This window comes from Leptodactylus fuscus, chromosome 3, assembly GCF_031893055.1.
Source record: "Leptodactylus fuscus isolate aLepFus1 chromosome 3, aLepFus1.hap2, whole genome shotgun sequence".
Lineage (NCBI taxonomy): Eukaryota > Metazoa > Chordata > Amphibia > Anura > Leptodactylidae > Leptodactylus > Leptodactylus fuscus.
The window spans coordinates 243,757,319-243,783,079 of NC_134267.1; the positions used below are offsets into that span (position 1 = coordinate 243,757,319).

Below are 25,761 nucleotides of genomic sequence, written 5' to 3' on the forward strand. Positions count from 1 at the left end.
ATGTTGAGTGTCTGTTCTTCTCTCCCACCATCATATCGCCTTCTAGGTAACCTCAGTAGCCCAAGGTTATTGCTGAGGCTTGTAGTTGGGCCGGTGACATCACCCAGGAGGCCCAAAGACACCAGGAGAAAGGAGTGAACGTTGCAATGGAGCCCTGGACATTTGAGGAAAAGTGAGTACAATCGGTTTGGTATTTTTATGTATCACCCTGGGGCCGAACCTCAAATTTTTGGAAAGCTCATAACGAACCTGGCTCGTGACAAGTCAAATTGCTCATCCCTAATGCTGAATAAATGAAGATCAGATATTGATTGATCGGTCCACATATGTTATAGAATATAAAGTCTACACGGGCCGTCCTTCCTTTCGCACAGTCACTCTCATTCTCCTGCATTGTGGGAATCCAGAAGAAGCGAAGTTCATGGGGACGATTCAGCTTCACAGCTTTGGTAGCAGACAAGGTTTTTCTTTTCTTCCTTTGCCATCCACCCAACTTTTTGTCCATCGTTCCTGGTTACATTGAAATAGAATTTGGGATTTTGGCAGATACGATACAATTCCACCCAAAATAAACTCATATTGGTAGGTTAAAGTCTATGAAGACATATAGAACAACAAAATGGTTTCTTCTCCATGTGACTTCTTACGTTAAGAACATGAGTATGGCTTCTCTCCTGTGTGAATTCTCTCACATACAAAACGATGTTCCCAAAGCGTCTCCAACATTCTGAACTTAAAGGAGAAATTCTCAACACGACTGGGGCTTCTCCCGGGTGTGAATTCTTTTATGATTAAAATGAGTAGCTCTATCCTTAAAACATTTGCCACATTCGGAACATGAATATGGCTTCTCTCCTGTGTGGACTCTCTGATGTTCCATAAAATTCTCTTTTTGAATAAAACATTTCCCACACTCTGAACACGAATATGGTTTGTCTCCAGTGTGGATTCTTTGATGTCTAGAAAGATTCTCTTTTTGCCTAAAGGATTTCCCACATTCTGAACATGAATATGGCTTCTCTCCCGTGTGAATTCTCTGATGTCTAATAAGGCTTGATTTATCTGAAAAGCATTTCCCACATTCCAAGCATGAATACGGCTTCTCTCCTGTGTGAATTCTCGCATGTTTAACAAGATTTCCTTTATCTTTAAAACACTTCCCACATTCGGAGCACGTATATGGCTTCTCCCCTGTGTGAATTCTCTTGTGGATTGAGAGGTGTATTTTTTGAGTAAACAGTTTTCCGCATTCACCACAGAGAAATCTTTTCTGGCCGGTACTTATGATCACGATCTGTGATTGCTCAGAAGGTTCCTCATGATTGGGGGGATTATATGAAGGATCTGTACTGTGACGTCCTGGATGTACATTAGGGGTAATGAGGTTTTCTCCTGAGGAGCGCTCCATCATATCTTCATCTTCTCCTTTATAAATTACCGATAACATGAAGTTTTCTTCTGAGTTGTTGCTGGGATTTCCTATTAGGATTAAAAATAGAATTTTTTTTTATAGCAAAAAGTAGAAAATTTATAACATTCCAAATAGGTTGGCGACACATGCGATTTATAATGTATCAGACACTACTTTTATGGTTACCAGGCCTTCCGTTATTGATCCAGTCCCATTCTATGTATATCCATGTATAGAATTTAATCCTCTATTAAATAACCGAGCAATTGGCATCGGCAACTAGCAAGTACCAGTGTTACTGAATGGACGGGCCTGGTCAGGCCGACTGTCTAACCCTGCACTGCGTAACTATTAGTGGATTGGTGGAATCCAAACTCTTTAAAGATGGTTTGGAAACAAAAACAACTCTTCTTCTGAGGTCCTCAGAGATCTCCTTTGTTCATGTCACAAGCATGTGTTATAAGGGGCAGGCTTTCATGGATCTTTTTTCTTTAAACAGGTCGCCCCCCCTCCCCCCCTTACAGCTGAATGTCGTCCCATTAATCGTAGACACGGGACTCTAATCCTAAAGTCTCCATGTGATATAGAATCATTGTCTTCGATAAATAATTGTCTAATATCTTGGAATCATTTGTTAGAGCTGGTCAAATGTATCTAGAAATATAGAAAAGTCTGAAGGCTTTATGGCTTATAGTTCTGTTCTTAGTTTAATAGCTGGAATTACTTTCTGCTGGAGAGTTACTGGACTGGAGCTCTAAGGGGGAACCGACCTGAAGAAACCTGGGACTTCTCCTTCTCCATTCATGACTCCGTACCTGTGGTAACACCTCCTGGAATCCCCTCCTCCACTTCCCTCTTACACAGGTGATGGCCCCTCATCCTCTCTTCTTCAGCCTCCGCTTTAATATCAGTCACATCTTCTCCCTGATTGGTCAGAGGTCACAATTCAGTCCAATACATCAGAAATACAGGACATCCCCACAATAACAGCAGGGAATGACCGGGGAAAGCTTGTATTACTGTACTGAGAGGATCTGTGTGTGATGTCAGACATCACGTGACTAGGGGGGCGTGTCTTAGTGCTGGCAGGACAGTGGAAGAAGATGGAGACATGTGTGGTGTGTGTCCTAAAGTACTGAGAGGGAAGGGAGGGGGAATGTGAGATGCAGCCGGTGGGGTGGGGGGTGGGGGGGACTGTGTGTGTATGTTTGTCTCTGTGTGTGTATGTCTCTCAGTAACCTAGGGGCAGAGATGGAAGGGCATGTTGTACTGGGGCAGAGATGGAGGGGGGGGCATGAAATAGGGCAGATGAAGGGGGATATGAAACTGGGAGAGACATGGAGGGGGGACATGAAACTGGGGGTAGATGAAGGGGGCAATTAAACTGGGGGGACATTAAACTGGGGACAACTGGAGGGGGCATTAAACCGTGGAGGTAGCTGGAGGGGGATCTGTCTGCCTCTAGTTGCCCCCAGTTTAATGTCTCCATCCAGCTACCCCTACGGTTTAATGTCTGCTTCTAGCTGCCCGAGTTTAATGTCCCTCTCTAGTTGCCCCCAGTTTAATGTCCCACTTCATCTGCCATTAATTTATTGCCCCCCTCCAACTCCCCCCACTGATAACGTTCCCCTCCAACTGCTCCAGTTTCATGTCCCCTCTAGTTTCCACCAGTTTAAACTGGGGCACCAAGAGAGGGACCTAATACTGTGGGGCAGTTGGAAGGGAACATTATAATGTGGGGGCATATAATGTACGGGTGACTGTAGGAGGATTATACTGTGTGGTGGCACATGGAGAGATGATTGAGAATGGGCGGGGTCAATGTAGAACATTTTAATTTCTTATGCGTCCCCATGGGAAAATTAATTGCCCACCCCTATATAGATGTACCCCAGGACTCAGCAGCGCCATCTACCTGCTGGTTGTCTTCGACATTCTCCTCCAGGCAGTCCTGGGAATACAGACGAGGGTGATATCTCTGTGATGGATTTCTGGCAATAGATTCATCTGTGGAGACATATATTATTGGATTAGATGGGAGTAGTACCGTGTTTCCCCGATAGTAAGACGTAGCGGGGGTTTTACGGAGGTCGGCTAATGTAAGACATACCTCGAAAGAAAGACATAGTGGGACTTTCGGGGTAAAAATAATGTAAGACGCTGTCTTACTTTCGGGGGGTGTTACTACCGTATCGGCGAAACATGGGGCTCCGCTGTGCTGTGAGAGCCGGGGGGAACTCCCCGGAGAGGGGGGGGGGGCGTTCCCCCCGGCTCTCACAGCACAGCGCTGTGAAGAAGGACTTTGCCGGCGGCCGCTTAACCCCCCGCGTGCCAGCCGCTTCTATTCATTTCAATGGCACGCTTCCATTGAAATGAATGGAAGCGCTCGGCACGCGAGGAGTTAAAGGGATTCTTCCATTAAAAGAAGTTCTTTCCACTGACCACGTCGGAATAGCCTTAAAGGCTATTCGTCTCCTACCTGTTGCCGTAGCCAGCGCCGCCTTCTTCCTCAGCTGCGTCCGCCCCGTCTATGTCCCCGTCGGGCCTCATGGATGACGCTGCGAGAGCCTGTTAGAGCTGACTGCGCATGCGTCATCCATGAGGCCCAACGGGGACATAGACGGGGTGGACGCAGCTGAGGAAGAAGGCGGCGCTGGCTACGGCAACAGGTAGGAGACGAATAGCCTTTTTTTAAGGCTATTCCGACGTGGTCAGTGGAAAGAACTTCTTTTAATGGTAGAATCCCGCTAAGCAGCGGCCGCCGGCAAAGTCTGCCTGCCGCTTCCATACATTGCAATGGGAGCGCGCTATTCAAATAGTAATCGCACATCTCTAACTTCAATTGTAAGAAGTTACAATTGAAGTCAGAGATGAACGAATACTATTTGAATAGCATGCTCCCATTGCAATGTATGGAAGCGGCAGGCAGACTTTGCCGGCGGCCGCCGCTTAACTCCTCGTGTGCCGCCGCTTCAATCCATATGATTGATGATGATGATGGGGGGGGAGAGGGTGGTTGGTTTTCCCAATATAAGACATACCCCGAAAGTAAGACATAGTGGGACTTTTGGGGGTAAAAAGAATGTAAGACACTGTCTTACTTTCGGGGAAACACGGTAGTATCTAGAGGAGAAAGTCTCCGCTCCTTACACTGCTGATCAGTCCAGTAATCCGTCTCCTCTTCTGAATCATCTAGAACGTCAACCTGAATAACCATCAGATCTTCATGCTAAACAAGGAAGAAGAAATTAAAATACGGCACTTTAGGGTCAGATTAAGGTGAGACTTTAGCGCCCCCTACCTGCTGACTCTCTGGGACATTCTCCTCCGGGCAGTCCTGGGAATACAGAGGACTCAGGGGACATCTCTCGGGGGGATTTCTCCTACTGGATCCATCTGTGGAGACACACAGTGATTGACATGGATGTATTTAGGTGGCCGTCTGCTGTCAGGGCACAGGGAAGCCTCATCTTTGATCCGTCAGATGAATTAAGGAGAACTACTAGACCCAGTCTTCATGCCACCAGGAATAGGGAAGCACTGAGGTGTTGGAGAGAGGTTCCTGTAATATCTGACACACGACAATGGATCCTGTAGGCCCCGGTGGAGTCTCCGTGGATTGGACTTGTTATTGGATGATCGAACCTTTCAGGATTTGTTTTGGGTTGGAATGGTCGGAAGCAGAAGTGCCAATAGTCTGAGGTAGCCATGTACAGCTCGCTGACGGATCCTTGCTTCTATCTCAACACTTTCTAGCAGTTTAATGCTGCTTATTCAATTTTTTAAAACTTCTGCCCTATCCAGAAAATCCCAGTAATAGAGGGGCAGCTGTAAGTACCGCAGCGCGTCCAATAGACCTGAAGGCGACAACCACGGCAGGACTCACAGCTGCCGCCATTAAACGGAACAGGACATTAATTTATTAAAATGGGAATAAATGCAGTACAGTAAGGAAGAGTCGGAGCGGCCGACAACAGAAGTGACATCAAACGCAGTGAAAATCCTCGTGGATACAAGTCCGACTCACTTTCACCAATGTCATGTTTTCCACATTTCTGGTCGAGGGGTTTGTGGATCAAAACTCATGTAGCAAAATGTATTTAATAAGTATGTGATAAATTGTCACTTGTACAAAGTGGAAGGAGGTATACAAGGCAAGGAGGTAGACAAGGCAAGGAGGTATACAAGGCAAGGAGACAAGACAAGGAGGTATACAAGACAAGGAGACAAGGCAAGGAGGTCTACAAGGCAAGGAGGTATACAAGGCAAGGAGGTAGACAAGGCAAGGAGGTATACAAGGCAAGGAGGTATACAAGGCAAGGAGACAAGGCAAGGAGGTCTACAAGGCAAGGAGGTATACAAGGCAAGGAGGTAGACAAGGCAAGGAGGTATACAAGGCAAGGAGGTATACAAGGCAAGGAGACAAGGCAAGGAGGTCTACAAGGCAAGGAGGTATACAAGGCAAGGAGGTATACAAGGCAAGGAGACAAGGCAAGGAGGTATACAGGGCAAGGAGACAAGGCAAGGAGATATACAAGGCAAGGAGGTATACAGGGCAAGGAGACAAGGCAAGGAGGTCTACAAGGCAAGGAGACAAGGCAAGGAGGTATACAAGGCAAGGAGGTATACAAGGCAAGGAGGTAGACAAGGCAAGGAGGTAGACAAGGCAAGGAGGTATACAAGGCAAGGAGGTATACAAGACAAGGAGACAAGGCAAGGAGGTCTACAAGGCAAGGAGGTATACAAGGCAAGGAGGTAGACAAGGCAAGGAGGTATACAAGGCAAGGAGGTATACAAGACAAGGAGACAAGGCAAGGAGGTCTACAAGGCAAGGAGGTATACAAGGCAAGGAGGTATACAAGGCAAGGAGACAAGGCAAGGAGGTATACAGGGCAAGGAGACAAGGCAAGGAGATATACAAGGCAAGGAGGTATACAGGGCAAGGAGACAAGGCAAGGAGGTCTACAAGGCAAGGAGACAAGGCAAGGAGGTATACAAGGCAAGGAGGTATACAAGGCAAGGAGGTATACAAGGCAAGGAGGTATACAGGGCAAGGAGACAAGGCAAGGAGGTATACAAGGCAAGGAGACAAGGCAAGGAGGTCTACAGGGCAAGGAGACAAGGCAAGGAGATATACAAGGCAAGGAGGTATACAGGGCAAGGAGACAAGGCAAGGAGGTCTACAAGGCAAGGAGACAAGGCAAGGAGGTATACAAGGCAAGGAGGTATACAAGGCAAGGAGGTATACAAGGCAAGGAGGTATACAGGGCAAGGAGACAAGGCAAGGAGGTATACAAGGCAAGGAGACAAGGCAAGGAGACAAGGAAAGGAGGTATACAAGGCAAGGAGGTATACAAGGCAAGGAGGTATACAAGGCAAGGAGGTATACAAGGCAAGGAGGTATACAAGGCAAGGAGATATACAAGGCAAGGAGATATACAAGGCAAGGAGATAAGGCAAGGAGGTATACAAGGCAAGGAGACAAGGCAAGGAGGTATACAAGGCAAGGAGGTATACAAGGCAAGGAGATAAGGCAAGGAGGTATACAAGGCAAGGAGACAAGGCAAGGAGGTATACAAGGCAAGGAGACAAGGCAAGGAGGTATACAAGGCAAGGAGGTATACAAGGCAAGGAGGTATACAAGGCAAGGAGGTATACAAGGCAAGGAGACAAGGCAAGGAGGTATACAAGGCAAGGAGGTATACAAGGCAAGGAGGTATACAAGGCAAGGAGGTATACAAGGCAAGGAGGTATACAAGGCAAGGAGGTATACAAGGCAAGGAGACAAGGCAAGGAGGTATACAAGGCAAGGAGGTATACAAGGCAAGGAGGTATACAAGGCAAGGAGGTATACAAGGCAAGGAGGTATACAAGGCAAGGAGGTATACAAGGCAAGGAGGTATACAAGGCACGGAGGTATACAAGGCACGGAGGTATACAAGGCAAGGAGGTATACAAGGCACGGAGGTATACAAGGCACGGAGGTATACAAGGCACGGAGGTATACAAGGCACGGAGGTCTACAAGGCAAGGAGGTATACAAGGCAAGGAGACAAGGCAAGGAGACAAGGCAAGGAGGTATACAAGGCAAGGAGGTATACAAGGCAAGGAGGTATACAAGGCAAGGAGGTATACAAGGCAAGGAGGTATACAAGGCAAGGAGGTATACAAGGCACGGAGGTATACAAGGCACGGAGGTATACAAGGCACGGAGGTCTACAAGGCAAGGAGGTATACAAGGCAAGGAGACAAGGCAAGGAGACAAGGCAAGGAGGTATACAAGGCAAGGAGGTATACAAGGCAAGGAGGTATACAAGGCAAGGAGGTATACAAGGCAAGGAGGTATACAAGGCAAGGAGGTATACAAGGCAAGGAGGTATACAAGGCAAGGAGGTATACAAGGCAAGGAGGTATACAAGGCAAGGAGGTATACAAGGCAAGGAGGTATACAAGGCAAGGAGGTATACAAGGCACGGAGGTATACAAGGCACGGAGGTATACAAGGCACGGAGGTATACAAGGCACGGAGGTATACAAGGCACGGAGGTCTACAAGGCAAGGAGGTCTACAAGGCAAGGAGACAAGGCAAGGAAATATGTAAGGCAAGCCACAGCGAGGAAGGTTTTCATGGCGAGGAAGATATACAGACCCCTATAAATGAACGCTTGAAATTAAATGTATTGGACAACCTAAGCTGCTCGCTTCCTTGCACTTTCTCTTCTGGCCTTGACATTCTTCTTGCTGGAACCTTTTCTTTTACATTAAAATTGTAACTTGGACAAAGTGACTGAAACGTGGTATATGATAACGCCCCTAGAAATATAGTCATTGGCAGCTGCCCGTCACCAACAGGATCTAAATTACAGGATAGGTAACACATTTTATATATATGTATATATTGTGAGAAGGTGAGAGGCAGAGAGCTGGAGTCCAGATATATCAGCCCCAGGTCTCTGACATATGTGAGGTCCAGGGCAGATCTGGAGTAGCCTCAGCACAGGTGTAGACCCCGGGCTCATTACTGACCCATAGAGGCTGCAGAGCCTCCAGTTCATGGCAATTCCAATTCTGTCCTGTAACCCTGAGTCTGGTGACACAATATTGCGCTTGTTGTGTTTGTGTGGCTGATAGTAAGCCACAAGTATAGTTAGGTTATCAGTTCTGTTTAGTTAGTGGCTCAGACGAGCAGGGATTTATTTTGTTTTTGTCTGAAGTTAAGGCTGGATTTTGTTTCGTTCATTTTGTGCCTGAAGTGAAGGTTTATTTCCCTGGTTTTTTTTTTCTTTTTTAAATAAACCAGTTTGCCACATATTGTGTGTCCCGGTCTTGACTGAAGAAGTATAGGCGGAGTAATATTTTAAGACATAGGCTGGTTTCTATAGTGAGGCCTATCGCAGGACGGTATGGACACAGCAGGAGATCTATGTGATGGTGGTGGCAGGACGGTATGGACACTGCAGGAGATCTATGTGATGGTGGTGGCAGGACGGTATGGACACTGCAGGAGATCTATGTGATGGTGGTGGCAGGACGGTATGGACACTGCAGGAGATCTATGTGATGGTGGTGGCAGGACGGTATGGACACAGCAGGAGATCTATGTGATGGTGGTGGCAGGACGGTATGGACACTGCAGGAGATCTATGTGATGGTGGTGGCAGGACGGTATGGACACAGCAGGAGATCTATGTGATGGTGGTGGCAGGACGGTATGGACACAGCAAGAGATCTATGTGATGGTGGTGGCAGGACGGTATGGACAGAGCAGGAGATCTATGTGATGGTGGTGGCAGGACGGTATGGACACAGCAGGAGATCTATGTGATGGTGGTGGCAGGACGATATGGACACAGCAGGAGAGCTATGTGATGGTGGTGGCAGGACGATATGGACACAGCAGGAGATCTATGTGATGGTGGTGGCAGGACGGTATGGACACAGCAAGAGATCTATGTGATGGTGGTGGCAGGACGGTATGGACACAGCAAGAGATCTATGTGATGGTGGTGGCAGGACGGTATGGACACAGCAGGAGATCTATGTGATGGTGGTGGCAGGACGGTATGGACACAGCAGGAGATCTATGTGATGGTGGTGGCAGGACGGTATGGACACAGCAGGAGATCTATGTGATGGAGGTGGCAGGACGGTATGGACACAGCAGGAGATCTATGTGATGGTGGTGGCAGGACGGTATGGGCACAGCAGGAGATCTATGTGATGGAGGTGGCAGGACGGTATGGACATAGTAGGAGATCTATGTGATAGTGGTGGCAGGACGATGTGGACAGAGCAGGAGATCTATGTGATTGTGGTGGCAGGACGGTATGGACACAGCAGGAGATCTATGTGATGGAGGTGGCAGGACGGTATGGACACAGCAGGAGATCTATGTGATGGTGGTGGCAGGACGGTATGGACACAGCAGGAGATCTATGTGATGGTGGTGGCAGGACGGTATGGACACAGCAGGAGATCTATGTGACGGTGGTGGCAGGACGGTATGGACACAGCAGGAGATCTATGTGATGGAGGTGGCAGGACGGTATGGACACAGCAGGAGATCTATGTGATGGTGGTGGCAGGACGGTATGGACACAGCAGGAGATCTATGTGATGGTGGTGGCAGGACGATATGGACACAGCAGGAGATCTATGTGATGGTGGTGGCAGCAATGTCAGGACAGCTGGAAACAGGATGGACACGGAACAGCCGCAGTACAGCACGGAACATAAGGAACATGCAGACAAACAATGGGCTGGTGATAAATAGTAATTGCCCCCCTACTGTCAGCAATGGCGGATCTAAGCAGTGACATCAGTCAGAAGGTTGTAAAGACCCCGCAGGAATTATTTTCAGAAAGTGTCTCCAGACTTTCTCGGCTTCAGTGTGATGTCCCAACCCGCCGCACTAACACCCTCCCTGACATTACACTGAGGCCTGGACAAGACACGACAACCACAGCAGCTCCTGGTCCCATCTGCTGCCCCAAGTCAATGCTATTCGGGCTCCGGACATCTGCCGGAGTCAGGGTGCAGCTCAGGTAGGGCTTTAAAGGGAATTTGTCGCCAGTAAAGGCGATGTCACGCTATAGCCCAATAGACACACCATTTCCATTACCAAGACATTTTGATTAATACGCAAATTAGGTTGAGGTGCAATACGGGTGTGTCCGATCCTTCAAGGGTTCTATATTCAGATCTGTAAACCTGAGGCTCTGCCCTCTCCCACAATGCACTTGAGCCACATCTGTATACTAATTCAATTGTTGCTGGTGTAATATCTACGACACAGCGACCAGTGCCAGCCTGTATCCTACTTATATTATAAATGTGATGGTTTGTGTGTTTGTTAGTCAATCACGCAAAAACGGATGAACAGATTTGGCACATAGATGGATTGTAACCTCGATTAACACATTGGCTACTTTGTATCCCCGTAAATGACATGGCTTCATCACTGTTATGAATTTATGTTCACATACTATATTACACTGCTGCTGTTGCAGCTTATCTCGGGCAGGTCTGTTATCTCTATGTAAACACTCAGCTAACCCTCAGTGTACAAGCATCTGCATATTATCTAATCTGCTCCAGGCAGTGCTGACACACCGGAGTGGAAAACACCTTCAATCCACATTGGCAGTTTGCTACTTTTAAATATACCAGGAAAAAGAAAATCTAATGTGTTGCAAAATTCTAAAACTAGAGCTATAAAGGAGCCAAAAGTCACAGAGTTCTCCTCAAGCGGAGCTGACGGGGGATGATCAGCGCCAACAACACACTCATTATATGGCGTCCCAGCGAGCTGCTGAGATGCCGGAACAATCACAGGCACAGTGCGAGGAATGAGTTCAGCAGCAGGACAGCTTAAGAGCTGCTGAAACACCAGAGCAGGCAAACCATCAACAGCAGAAATTTGCTGAATACAGGCGGATCATCGACGCCAACAACACACAGACAAAGTCACTGGGCAGAGACACACACACAAACGACATACAAAATACACGAGTGCACAAGTGGGCAAGTCTTAGAGGGCCACTACACAAACAAAACATGAAGTAAACCAATGCGAAGCCGCGTCCTCCTGCTAGTATTTCTATATAGTCTCTCCTTACCATGTGATGTCCGGAGGGGCCGGGGGTCTGTATATAATATACTAGAGGGAGGACCCGGCTTCGCACGGGTATATTACATGTTATGTTTGTGTAGTGGCCCCATAAGAATTGTCCAATTTTGCACTGGTGTATTTTGTATGTGGTTTGTGTGTATGTCCATAAGCGTCATGTGATTATGTGGATCTCATTTTGAATGTCAGTGAAAAACCTGTGATCAGTTGTTATGGATACCTGGAGTAAAGCTGTATCTAATCCTTCCCCGTGTAGTACTGTGTTTAGATGCAAGTATCCAATCCTTGTTGGTGTGGTACTGTGTGCAGATGCACATATCTAATCCTCCGGCGTGAGGTACTGTGTGCAGATGCACATATCTAATCCTCCCCGTGTGGTATTGTGTGAAGAGGCACGTATCTAATCCTCCAGTAAGTGAAACTGTGTGCAGACGCGCGTATCTAATGACTCTGGCGTGTGGTACTGTGTGCAGATGCACATATCTATTCCTCCCCCATGTGGAACTGTTTGCTGAGACGCGTATCTAATTCTCTGGCATGTGGTACTGTGTGCAGAGGCCTGTATCTAATCCTCCAAAGTGTGGTACTGTGTTCAGATGCACGTATCTAATCCTCCCGTGTGGTATTGTGTGAAGAGGCGCGTATCTAATCCTACGGCGTGTGGAACTGTGTGTAGACGCGCGTATCTAATCCTACAGCATGTGGTACTGAATGCAGACATGTATCTAATCCTATGGCGTGTACAACTGTGTGAAGATGCGTGTATTCATTCTTCTGGAGTGTGGATCTGTAAGCAGACACACGTATCTAATCCTACGGCATGTGGTACTGTGTGCAGACCTGCTTATCTAATCCTCTGGTGTGTGGATCTGTGTGCAGATGCACGTATCCAATCCTCTGGCATGTGGTATTGTGTGCAGACGCATGTTTCCAATCCCCCGGCGTATGGTACTGTGTGCAGACGCATGTATCTTATCCTCCGGCGTGTGAAACTGTGTGCAGACGCACGTATCTAATACTACGGCGTATGGAACTGTGTGCAGATGTGCATATCTAATCCTTCTCCATGTGATACTGTGTGTAGAAACACGTATCTAATCCTCTGGCGGTGGTACTATGTGAAGACATGCGTATCTAATCCTCCAGCGTGTTGAAGTGTGTGCAGATGTGCGTATCTAATCCTCCCCCGTGTGGTACTTAGAGCAGACACACGTATCTAATCCTTCAGCGTGTGTAACTGTGTGCAGACGCACACATCTAACCCTCGGTCGTGTGGTACTTTGTGCAGATGCACGTATCTAATCCTCCCCTGTGTGGTATTGTGTGAAGAGGCACGTATCTAATCCTACGGCATGTGGTACTGTGTGTAGACGTGGGTATCTAATCCTACAGCATGTGGTACTGTGTGGAGATGCGTGTATCTAATCCTACGGAATTTAGTACTGTGTGCAGACACGCTTGTCTAATCCTCTGGCGTGTGGTACTGTGTGCAGACGCGCGTACTTAATCCTCCCCTGTGTGGTATTGTGTGAAGAGGCGCGTATCTAATCCTACGGCGTTTGGAACTGTGTGTAGACGCACGTATCTAATCCTACGGCATGTGATACTGTGTGCAGACACGCGTATCTAATCCTACGACATGTGGTACTGTGTGCAGACGCATGTATCTAATCCTATGGCATGTACAACTGTGTGAAGACACGTGTATCTAATCCTCCCCTGTGTGGTATTGTGTGAAGAGGCGCGTATCTAATCCTACGGCGTGTGGAACTATGTGTAGACGCGCGTATCCAATCCCCCGGCATGTGGTACTGTGAGCAGACGCGCGTATCTAATCCTACGGCATGTGGTACTGTGTGTAGACGCGAGTATCTAATCCTCCCCCGTGTGGTACTGTGTGCAGACGTGCGTATCTAATCCTCCCCCGTGTGATACTGCTGCTGAGACGCATATCTAATTCTCTGGCTTGTGGTACTGTGTGCAGAGGCATGTATCTAATCCTCCAAAGTATGGTACTGTGTGTGCACACACACATATCTAATCCTCCCCTATGTGGTATTGTGTGAAGAGGCGCGTATCTAACCCTACTGCATGTGGTACTGTATGCAGACGCGTGTATCTAATCCTATGGCGTGTACAACTGTGTGCAGACGTGCGTATCTAATCCTCTGGAGTGTGGACCTGTGTGTAGACGCGTGTAACTAATCCTACGGCATGTGGTACTCTGTGAGACGTGTCTATCTAATCCTATGGCGTGTACAAATGTGTGCAGACATGCGTATCTAATCCTCTGGAGTGTGGAACTGTGTGTAGACGTACGTATCTAATCCTACGGCATGTGGTACTGTGTGTAGACACGCGTATCTAATCCTACGGCATGTGGTACTGTGTGTAGACGCGCATATCTAATCCTACGGCATGTGGTACTCTGTGCAGACGCGTGTATCTAATCCTATGGCGTGTACAACTGTGTGAAGACACGTGTATCTAATCCTCCCCTGTGTGGTATTGTGTGAAGAGGTGCCTATCTAATCCTCCCCCGTGTGTAGACGCGCTTATCCAATCCCCCGGCATGTGGTACTGTGTGCAGATGCGCGTATCTAATCCTACGGCATGTGGTACTGTGTGTAGACGCGCGTATCTAATCCTCCTCCGTGTGATACTGTGCGCGGAGACGTGTATCTAATTCTCTGGCTTGTGGTACTGTGTGCAGAGGCATGTATCTAATCCTCCAAAGTGTGGTACTGTGTGCACACACACGTATCTAATCCTCCCCTGTGTGGTATTGTGTGAAGAGGCACGTATCTAATCCTTTGGCGTGTGGAACTATGTGTAGACGCACGTATCTAATCCTACGGCATGTGGTACTGTGTGTAGACACGCGTATCTAATCCTACGACATGTGGTGCTGTGTGCAGACATGTGTATCTAATCCTATGGCGTGTACAACTGTGTGAAGACACGTGTATCTAATCCTCACCTGTGTGGTACTGTGTGAAGAGGCGCATATCTAATCCTAAGGCGTGTGGAACTGTGTGTAGACACGCATATCCAATCCCCCGGCATGTGGTACTGTGTGCAGACGCGCGTATTTAATCCTATGGCATGTGGTATTGTGTGTAGACGCGCGTATCTAATCCTCCCCGTGTAATACTGTGTGCTGAGATGCGTATCTAATTCTCTGGCTTGTGGTACTGTGTTCAGAGGCATGTATCTAATCCTCGAAAGTGTGGTACTGTGCACACACACGTATCTAATCCTCCCCTGTGTGGTATTGTGTGAAGAGGCGCGTATCTAATCCTTCAGCGTGTGGAACTATGTGTAGACGTGCGTATCTAATCCTACTGCATGTGGTACTCTGTGCAGACACGTGTATCTAATCCTATGGCGTGTACAATTGTGTGCAGATGCGCGTATCTAATCCTCTGGGGTGTGGAATTGTGTGTAGACGCCTGTATCTAATCCTTCGGCATGTGGAACCGTGTGCAGATGCACGTATCAAATCCTTCAGTGTGTGGAACTGTGTGCAGACCCGTGTATCTAATCCTCTGGCGTGTGATACTGTGTGCTGATCTGTGTATCTAATCCTCTGATGTGTGTATCTCAGTTTGGATATCAGTGTTGTATTGTGCATGTGGAGTGACCGTGTGTATTGCAGTTGGAATATGAGTGAAAGTCTTGCAGGTTTGTATTGGCTAAGGGGGGGAAGCCATGTTTGGAATGCTGTATCTCAGCAACGGTACGTCCGAGCGAGTTGGAGTGTCGTTTTAAACCTTCCCGGATATCTGAAGTATCTCTGTACCAAATTTGGTGAAGATCGGTCCAGTCGTTTGGCTCGCATTAGAGAACAGACAGACAGAAATTCATTTTTATAATATAGAGAGATACAGTGGGGCAAAAAAGTATTTAGTCAGTCATCAATAGTGCAAGTTCCACCACTTAAAAAGATGAGAGGCGTCTGTAATTTACATCATAGGTAGACCTCAATTATGAGAGACAAAATGAGGAAACAAATCCAGAAAATCACATTGTCTGATTTTGTAAGAATTTATTTGCAAATTATGGTGGAAAATAAGTATTTGGTCACCTACAAACAATCCAGATTTCTGGCTCTCACAGACCTGTAACTTCTTCTTTAAGAGTCTCCTCTTTCCCCCACTCATTACCTGTAGTAATGGCACCTGTTTAAACTTGTTATCAGTATAAAAAGACACCTGTGCACACCCTCAAACAGTCAGACTCCAAACTCCACTATGGTGAAGACCAAAGAGCTGTCAAATGACACTAGAAACAAAATTGTAGCCTTGCACCAGGCTGGGAAGACTGAATCTGCAATAGGCAACCAGCTTGGATTGAAGAAATCAACTGTGGGAGCAATAATTAGAAAATGGAAGACATACAAGACCACTGATAATCTCCCTCGCTCTGGGGCTCCACGCAAAATCTCACCCCGTGGGGTCAAAATGATCACAAGAACGGTGAGCAAAAATCCCAGAACCAGGCGGGGGGACCTAGTGAATGAACTGCAGAGAGCTGGGACCAATGTAACAAAGCCTACCATCAGTAACACACTACGCCGCCAGGGACTCCGATCCTGCAGTGCCAGACGTGTCCCACTGCTTAAGCCAGTACATGTCCGGGCCCGTCTGAAGTTTGCTAGAGAGCATTTGGATGATCCAGAAGAGTATTGGGAGAATGTCCTATGGTCTGATGAAACCAAACTGAAACTGTTTGGTAGAAACACAACTTTACGTGTTTGGAGGAAAAAGAATCCTGAGTTGCATCCATCAAACACCATACCTACTGTAAAGCATGGGGGTGGAAACATCATGCTTTGGGGCTGTTTCTCTGCAAAGGGGCCAGGACGACTGATCCGGGTACATGAAAGAATGAATGGGGCCATGTATCGTGAGATTTTGAGTGCAAACCTCCTTCCATCAGCAAGGGCATTGAAGATGAAACGTGGCTGGGTCTTTCAACATGACAATGATCCAAAGCACACCGCCAGGGCAACGAAGGAGTGGCTTTGTAAGAAGCATTTCAAGGTCCTGGAGTGGCCTAGCCAGTCTCCAGATCTCAACCCTATAGAAAACCTTTGGAGGGAGTTGAAAGTCTGTGTTGTCAAGCGACAGCCCCAAAACATCACTGCTCTAGAGGAGATCTGCATGGAGGAATGGGCCAACGTACCAACAACAGTGTGTGCCAACCTTGTGGAGACTTACAGAAAACGTCTGACCTCTGTCATTGCCAACAAAGGAGAGAGAACAAAGGATGGAGATGAAATTTTGTTACTGACCAAATACTTATTTTCCACCATAATTTGCAAATAAATTCTTACAAAATCAGACAATGTGATTTTCTGGATTTGTTTTCTCATTTTGTCTCTCATAGTTGAGGTCACCTATGATGTAAATTACAGACGCCTCTCAGCTTTGTAAGTGGTGGAACTTGCACTATTGGGGACTGACTAAATACTTTTTTGCCCCACTGCATATCTCCTCTTACCATGTGATGTCCGGGGGGGCCGGGGGTCTGTATATCTCCCTATATTATAAAAATGAATTTCTGTCTGTCTGTCTGTTCTCTAATGCAAACCAAACGACTGGATCGATCTTCACCAAATTTGGTACAGAGATACTTCAGATATCCGGGAAGGTTTAAGACGACACTCCAACTCGCTCGGACGTACCGTTGCTGAGATACAGCATTCCAAACATGGCCCCCCCCCTTAGCCAATACAAACCTGCAAGACTTTCACTCATATTCCAACTGAAATACACACGGTCACTCCACATGCACAACCCAACACTGATATCCAAACTGAGATACACACATCAGAGGATTAGATACACAGATCAGCACACAGTATCACACACCAGAGGATTAGATACACGCGTCTGCACACAGTCCAACAAACCAGAGAATTAAATACGCACTTCTGCACACGGTTCCACATACCGAAGGATTAGATACAGGCATCTACACACAGTTCCACACTCCAGAGGATTAGATATGCGCGTCTGCACACATTTGTACACGCCATAGGATTAGATACACGCATCTGCACAGAGTACCACATGCAGTAGAATTAGATACGTTCGTCTACACACAGTTCCACACGCCGAAGGATTAGATACGCGCCTCTTCACACAATACCACACAGGGAAAGATTAGATACGTGTGTGTGCACACAGTACCACACTTTGGAGGATTAGATACATGCCTCTGCACACAGTACCACAAGCCAGAGAATTAGATATGCGTCTCAGCACACAGTACCACATGGGGAGGATTAGATACGCGTGTCTACACACAGTACCACATGCCATAGGATTATATACGCACGTCTGCACACAGTACCACATGCCGGGGGATTGGATACATGCTTCTACACACAGTTCCACACACTGAAGGATTAGATACGCACCTCTTCACGCAATACCACACAGGGGAGGATTAGATACACGTGTCTTCACACAGTTGTACACGCCATAGGATTAGATACACGCGTCTGCACACAGTACCATATGCCGTAGGATTAGATACGCGCGTCTACACACAGTACCACATGGGGGAGGATTAGATACGCGCGTCTGCACACAGTACCACATGCCGTAGAATTAGATACGCGCGTCTACACACAGTTCCACACTCCAGAGGATTAGATACGCGCGTCTGCACACAGTTGTACACGCCATAGGATTAGATACACACGTCTGCACAGAGTACCACATGCCGTAGGATTAGATACACACGTCTACACACAGTTCCACTCTCCAGAGGATTAGATACGCGCGTCTACACACAGTTGTACACGCCATAGAATTAGATACACGCGTCTGCACACAGTACCACATGCAGTAGGATTAGATACGCGACTCTTCACACAGTACCACACAGGGGAGGATTAGATACATGCCTCTGCACACAGTACCACAAGCCAGAGAATTAGATACGTGTCTCAGCACACAGTATCACACGGGGGAGGATTAGATACGTGCCTCTTCACACAATACCACACAGGGGAGGATTAGATACGTGCATCTGAACACAGTACCACACAGGGGAGGATTAGATACAGGCCTCTGCATACAGTACCACATGCCAGAGAATTAGATACACGTCTCAGCACACAGTTCCACATGGGGGAGGATTAGATATGCGCATCTGCACACAGTACCGCACGCCAGAGTCATTAGATACGCGTGTCTGCACACAGTTTCACTTACTGGAGGATTAGATACGCGCCTCTTCACACAATATCACATGGGGAGGATTAGATATGTGCATCTGCACAAAGTACCACACCAACAAGAATTAGACACTTTCATCTAAACACAGTACTACACGGGGAAGGATTAGATACAGCTTTACTCCAGGTATCCATAACAACTGATCACAGGTTTTTCACTGATATCCAAAATGAGATCCACATAATCACATGACGCTTATGGACATACACACAAACCACATACAACATACACCAGTGCAAAACTGGACAATTCTTATGGGGCCACTACACAAACATAAAATGTAATATACCCGTGCGAAGCCGCGTCCTCCCTCTAGTAATATATATATATCTCCTCTTACCATGTGATGTCCGGGGGGGCCGGGGGTCTGTATATAATATATATATCTCCTCTTACCATGTGATGTCCGGGGGGGCCGGGGGTCTGTATATAATATATATATCTCCTCTTACCATGTGATGTCCGGGGGGGGGGGGGGCGGGGGTCTGTATATAATATATATATCTCCTCTTACCATGTGGTGTCCGGGGGGGGCCGGGGGTCTGTATATAATATATATATCTCCTCTTACCATGTGATGTCCGGGGGGGCCGGGGGTCTGTATATAATATATATATCTCCTCTTACCATGTGATGTCCGGGGGGGCCGGGGGTCTGTATATAATATATATGTCTCCTCTTACCATGTGATGTCCGGGGGGGCCGGGGGTCCTCCATCATCACCTCCTTGTACCGATCCTCGTGTCCTTCTAAATACTCCCACTCCTCCATGGAGAAATAGACAGCGACATCCTGACACCTTATAGGAACCTGACAACACAATGATACAGTCATCACCCCTCCCCCTCCAGTGCTGTTACTGGAGAATTTCCCAGCATTCCCAGCAGTGTCACCTCTCCAGTCAGCAGCTCCAGTATCTTGTTGGTGAGTTCTAGAATCTTCTGCTCATGTATCAGGGAGAGAGGGGGAGGGGCTGTGATGGGGCCCCGGCTCCTGCTCCCTCCTCCTCCTGGCTCTGTGATGGGGCCCCGGCTCCTGCTCCCTCCTCCTCCTGGCTCTGTGATGGGGCCCTGGCTCCTGCTCCCTCCTCCTCCTGGCTCTGTGATGGGGCCCCGGCTCCTGCTCCCTCCTCCTCCTGGCTCTGTGATGGGGCCCCGGCTCCTGCTCCCTCCTCCTCCTGGCTCTGTGATGGGGCCCCGGCTCCCTCCTCCTCCTGGCTCTGTGATGGGGCCCCGGCTGCTGGGGGCCACACAGTCCCCCGATGTCTTCTTCACCAGTGAGTATTCCTGTGTATGGAGAGACAATTAGGGATATAAATCCTTCCTGACCCCAAATCTGACATCAGAATAAATCCCGGGACCATCCCCCGATCTCCAGTAATCTAATGTGACAAAGAAAAACAATTTATTGTCTTTTCTAATAATTAATTGTTGTTATTATATTGTATTCCCGGGATAAACATAAATCTATCTATATATAGGGAGAGGTGAGAGGCAGAGAGCTGGAGTCCAGATATATCAGCCCCAGGTCTCTGACATATGTGTGGTCCAGGGCAGATCTGGAGAAGCCTCAGCACAGGTGTAGACCCCGGGCTCATTACTGACCCATAAAAGGCTGCAGCTCTTGCATTGCAGGGCAGTTCCATGAGGTGAGAGGAGGTGTGCGGGTCTGTCCTGTAACCCTGAGTCTGGTGACACAATGTTGCGTCTGTTTTGTTTAAGTGGCTGGAAGTAACCCACATGTATATATCTGTTCTATATGCGCTCAGCAGGGAGATGATAGAAATGTAGTACAGATACCTCTCCGCTCAGCAGGGAGATGATAGAAATGTAGTACAGATACCTCTCCGCTCAGCAGGGAGATGATAGAAATGTAGTACAGATACCTCTCCGCTCAGCAGATAGATGATAGAAATGTAGTACAGATACCTCTCCGCTCAGCAGATACATGATAGAAATGTAGTACAGATACCTCTCCGCTCAGCAGATACATGATAGAAATGTAGTACAGATACCTCTCCGCTCAGCAGATAGATGATAGAAATGTAGTACAGATACCTCTCCGCTCAGCAGATAGATGATAGAAATGTAGTACAGATACCTCTCCGCTCAGCAGATAGATGATAGAAATGTAGTACAGATACCTCTCCGCTCAGCAGATAGATGATAGAAATGTAGTACAGATACCTCTCCGCTCAGCAGATAGATGATAGAAATGTAGTACAGATACCTCTCCGCTCAGCAGATAGATGATAGAGATGTAGTACAGATACCTCTCCGCTCAGCAGATAGATGATAGAAATGTAGTACAGTTACCTCTCCGCTCAGCAGGGAGATGATAGAAATGTAGTACAGATACCTCTCCGCTCAGCAGATACATGATAGAAATGTAGTACAGATACCTCTCCGCTCAGCAGATAGATGATAGAAATGTAATACAGATACCTCTCCGCTCAGCAGATAGATGATAGAAATGTAGTACAGATACCTCTCCGCTCAGCAGGGAGATGATAGAAATGTAGTACAGATACCTCTCCGCTCAGCAGATACATGATAGAAATGTAGTACAGATACCTCTCCGCTCAGCAGGGAGATGATAGAAATGTAGTACAGATACCTCTCCGCTCAGCAGATAGATGATAGAAATGTAGTACAGATACCTCTCCGCTCAGCAGATAGATGATAGAAATGTAGTACAGATACCTCTCCGCTCAGCAGATAGATGATAGAAATGTAGTACAGATACCTCTCCGCTCAGCAGATAGATGATAGAAATGTAGTACAGATACCTCTCCGCTCAGCAGGGAGATGATAGAAATGTAGTACAGATACCTCTCCGCTCAGCAGATAGATGATAGAAATGTAGTACAGATACCTCTCCGCTCAGCAGATAGATGATAGAAATGTAGTACAGATACCTCTCCGCTCAGCAGATACATGATAGAAATGTAGTACAGATACCTCTCCGCTCAGCAGATACATGATAGAAATGTAGTACAGTTACCTCTCCGCTCAGCAGATAGATGATAGAAATGTAGTACAGATACCTCTCCGCTCAGCAGATAGATGATAGAAATGTAGTACAGATACCTCTCCGCTCAGCAGATAGATGATAGAAATGTAGTACAGATACCTCTCCGCTCAGCAGATACATGATAGAAATGTAGTACAGATACCTCTCCGCTCAGCAGATAGATGATAGAAATGTAGTACAGATACCTCTCCGCTCAGCAGATAGATGATAGAAATGTAGTACAGATACCTCTCCGCTCAGCAGATAGATGATAGAAATGTAGTACAGTTACCTCTCCGCTCAGCAGATAGATGATAGAAATGTAGTACAGATACCTCTCCGCTCAGCAGATAGATGATAGAAATGTAGTACAGTTACCTCTCCGCTCAGCAGATAGATGATAGAAATGTAGTACAGATACCTCTCCGCTCAGCAGATACATGATAGAAATGTAGTACAGTTACCTCTCCGCTCAGCAGGGAGATGATAGAAATGTAGTACAGATACCTCTCCGCTCAGCAGGGAGATGATAGAAATGTAGTACAGTTACCTCTCCGCTCAGCAGATAGATGATAGAAATGTAGTACAGATACCTCTCCGCTCAGCAGGGAGATGATCTCCAAGGTGAAGTCTAATATTCTTCTGGTGATCTCAGTCCTGTCCTTGTCCATCCTTGGTGGGTCATTCAGGAGAAGGAGCGTCTGGAGGAGAAGAGGAGGAAACTGGATGAGCTGGAGGATCTAGTAGTGCAGGAGAGAGGAGGGGCCCGAAATCCTCCAGGGGCCACATCATGTGTGACATACAGGAGCTCCTCACATGGATACAGGAGGATTCCCACAGACACCAGTGATGGGGCCCATTGTATGTGACTGCAGGATCATGGAACTAAGACTCTGTTCACACCTGGAGCAGTGATGTCATCTTACCTTCTAGCCGCAGTGTGAACGTGTCCTGAGAGCAGTCACTGCTGTATATACAGTATATATATATATATCTATAGCCTGGGGTAATGGCTGATAACAGAGAGAGCAGTCACTGCTGTATATACAGTATATATATATATCTATAGCCTGGGGTAATGGCTGATAACAGAGAGAACAGTCACTGCTGTATATACAGTATATATATATATGTATAGCCTGGGGTAATGGCTGATAACAGAGAGAGCAGTCACTGCTGTATATACAGTATATATATATATATATATATATATATATCTATAGCCTGGAGTAATGGCTGATAACAGAGAGAGCAGTCACTGCTATATATACAGTATATATATATATCTATAGCCTGGGATAATGGCTGATAACAGAGAGAGCAGTCACTGCTGTATATACAGTATATATATATATCTATAGCCTGGGGTAATGGCTGATAACAGAGAGAACAGTCACTGCTGTATATACAGTATATATATATATATCTATAGCCTGAGGTAATGGCTGATAACAGAGAGAGCAGCCACTGCTGTATATACAGTATATATATATATATATATATATATATAGCCTGGGGTAATGGATGATAACAGAGAGAGCAGTCACTGCTGTATATACAGTATATATATATATATATCTATAGCCTGGGGTAATGGCTGATAACAGAGAGAGCAGCCACTGCTGTATATACAGTATATATATATATCTATAGCCTGAGGTAATGGCTGATAACAGAGAGAGCAGCCACTGCTGTATATACAGTATATATATATATATATCTATAGCCTGGGGTAATGGCTGATAACAGAGAGAGCAGTCACTGCTGTATATACAGTATATATATATATATCTATAGCCTGGGGTAATGGCTGATAACAGAGAGAGCAGTCACTGCTGCATATACAGTATATATATATATATCTATAGCCTGGGGTAATGGCTGATAACAGAGAGAGCAGCCACTGCTGTATATACAGTATATATATATATATATATCTATAGCCTGGGGTAATGGCTGATAACAGAGAGAGCAGTCACTGCTGTATATACAGTATATATATATATCTATAGCCTGAGGTAATGGCTGATAACAGAGAGAGCAGCCACTGCTGTATATACAGTATATATATATATATATCTATAGCCTGGGGTAATGGCTGATAACAGAGAGAGCAGTCACTGCTGTATATACAGTATATATATATATATCTATAGCCTGGGGTAATGGCTGATAACAGAGAGAGCAGTCACTGCTGTATATACAGTATATATATATATATATATATCTATAGCCTGGGGTAATGGCTGATAACAGAGAGAGCAGTCACTGCTGTATATACAGTATATATATATATATCTATAGCCTGGGGTAATGGCTGATAACAGAGAGAGCAGTCACTGCTGTATATACAGTATATATATATCTCTATAGCCTGGGATAATGGCTGATAACAGAGAGCGCAGTCACTGCTGTATATACAGTATATATATATATCTATAGCCTGGGGTAATGGCTGATAACAGAGAGAGCAGTCACTGCTGTATATACAGTATATATATATATATCTATAGCCTGGGGTAATGGCTGATAACAGAGAGAGCAGTCACTGCTGTATATACAGTATATATATATATATCTATAGCCTGGGGTAATGGCTGATAACAGAGAGAACAAGAGAACAGCACTGACCACCGAGCAGGAGCTGCAAAAGCTGAAGGACCTGTGATGATGTCACCGCTATCATGTGACCAGTACATGGGGGCGGAGCTCAGGAGAGGAGAAGGATGAAGGACCTGTGATGATGTCATGAGTGGGCGGATGTTTTGTATGTTGCTCTGGGTCCAGGTCATGTGATGTGTCTGCTCGGCAGTCCGCCCTATGGTGGCTCTGGTCTCTCCCGTGTCTTTAGTGTCGCTCCCGCTCTTTTGTGCACTTGCTGTGACTGATGGGACAGTTTGAGGCCTTCGATAAATACTGCAGATCTTTTCATCTGCCTTTGACAAGGGAATCATTGAGGACCAATGGAGTCTGGACGTGAACTACTGCGATGTTTGGAAGCTTAATGCGCAAAGGCCTGCCGAAAAGCGCAGTCGCTGGCGGAGTTCCTGTAGTAGAGTGTGGGGTGGCTCTGTACTGTCTAAGGAATCTGTATAATTCTTGCTGCAAATCCTTGTGTTCCATGGTAGCAATCCGAAGAGTTTTATTGATTGCTTGCATGAAGCGCTCCACTTCACCATTGGCTTGAGGCCAGTAAGGAGTTAATTTCCTGTGGTTAAAACCAAGATAAGTTGCAAAAGACTGAAAATCTGCACTATTGAAAGGTGGCCCATTGTCAGTCTTCACCGTTGCAGGTATGCCATAGGCAGAGAAGATTTTGTCCAGTTTTGGTATGACGGCTCTTGCAGAGGTGGTGGAAACGGGTTCAATGACTGGAAACCTAGAAAAATCATCTATGACAACCAGTAAACAGGAATGATCTGGCAAAGTGCAGAAACCAACACTCACAGCAGTCCATGGATTGTCTGGCAGAGGTGTCATTTGTACTGGTGCTCGGCTATGGGCCACCGTAGTTGCTTGGCAAGGTATACATGTGGCAATAAGTGCTTCCACTTGTTTATCTAGTCCAGGAAACCATACTTTCTCCCTAAGTAATTGCTTTGTTTTAACTATACCTTGATGGGCCTCATGGGCCAGATCGATCACTCTACGCTGAAGTCTCTGAGGAATGACCAGGCGGTTGTCACGTAGTAGTATGTTTGAGTCAGATACAGAAAGAGAGTGTCTTGCATTAAAGAAGGCCTGTAAATATGCTGTTTGGCCCTGCGGTTGAAGACGAGTCTCAGCTAGAAAAGAGTTCCAGTTCTTAGACCGAACAGTGTCAATTACCAACTGAAGTTGGGGATCAGAATCCATCGCATGTTTAATTTCTTCGAGGGTCATTGCTCTTGGCACAGAGTGTGTAACAATGAAATTTACAGGCTCCTCAGCTAAGACAGTGGCAGGCAAGTCATCTT

At 46.5% G+C, this 25,761-nt stretch overlaps 2 protein-coding genes across 3 annotated transcripts in view; one reads left to right on the forward strand and one right to left on the reverse strand.

The window, feature by feature from the left end:
- LOC142198402 (uncharacterized) overlaps positions 1-22,512 on the reverse strand; it is a 169,274-nt gene extending 146,762 nt beyond the window's left edge. Inside the window, exons 1-7 of one of the 2 annotated variants that reach the window (XM_075269431.1) lie at positions 22,399-22,512; positions 19,687-20,079; positions 19,477-19,603; positions 4,713-4,807; positions 4,562-4,640; positions 3,327-3,418; positions 2,227-2,335 (exon numbers count right to left, since the gene is read on the reverse strand). In XM_075269431.1, coding sequence (XP_075125532.1) covers positions 2,227-2,335; positions 3,327-3,418; positions 4,562-4,640; positions 4,713-4,807; positions 19,477-19,603; positions 19,687-20,079; positions 22,399-22,476 — 973 coding nt within the window. In that variant the 5' untranslated portion in view covers positions 22,477-22,512. Of the gene's footprint in view, positions 1-2,226; positions 2,336-3,326; positions 3,419-4,561; positions 4,641-4,712; positions 4,808-11,529; positions 11,548-19,476; positions 19,604-19,686; positions 20,080-22,398 lie in introns of those variants that run through there. The other variant, XM_075269432.1, reaches the window with a different exon arrangement.
- Positions 1-25,761, forward strand: part of LOC142198386 (uncharacterized) — a 312,925-nt gene that overhangs the window by 26,111 nt on the left and 261,053 nt on the right. The gene's annotated exons all lie outside the window — the stretch shown is intronic.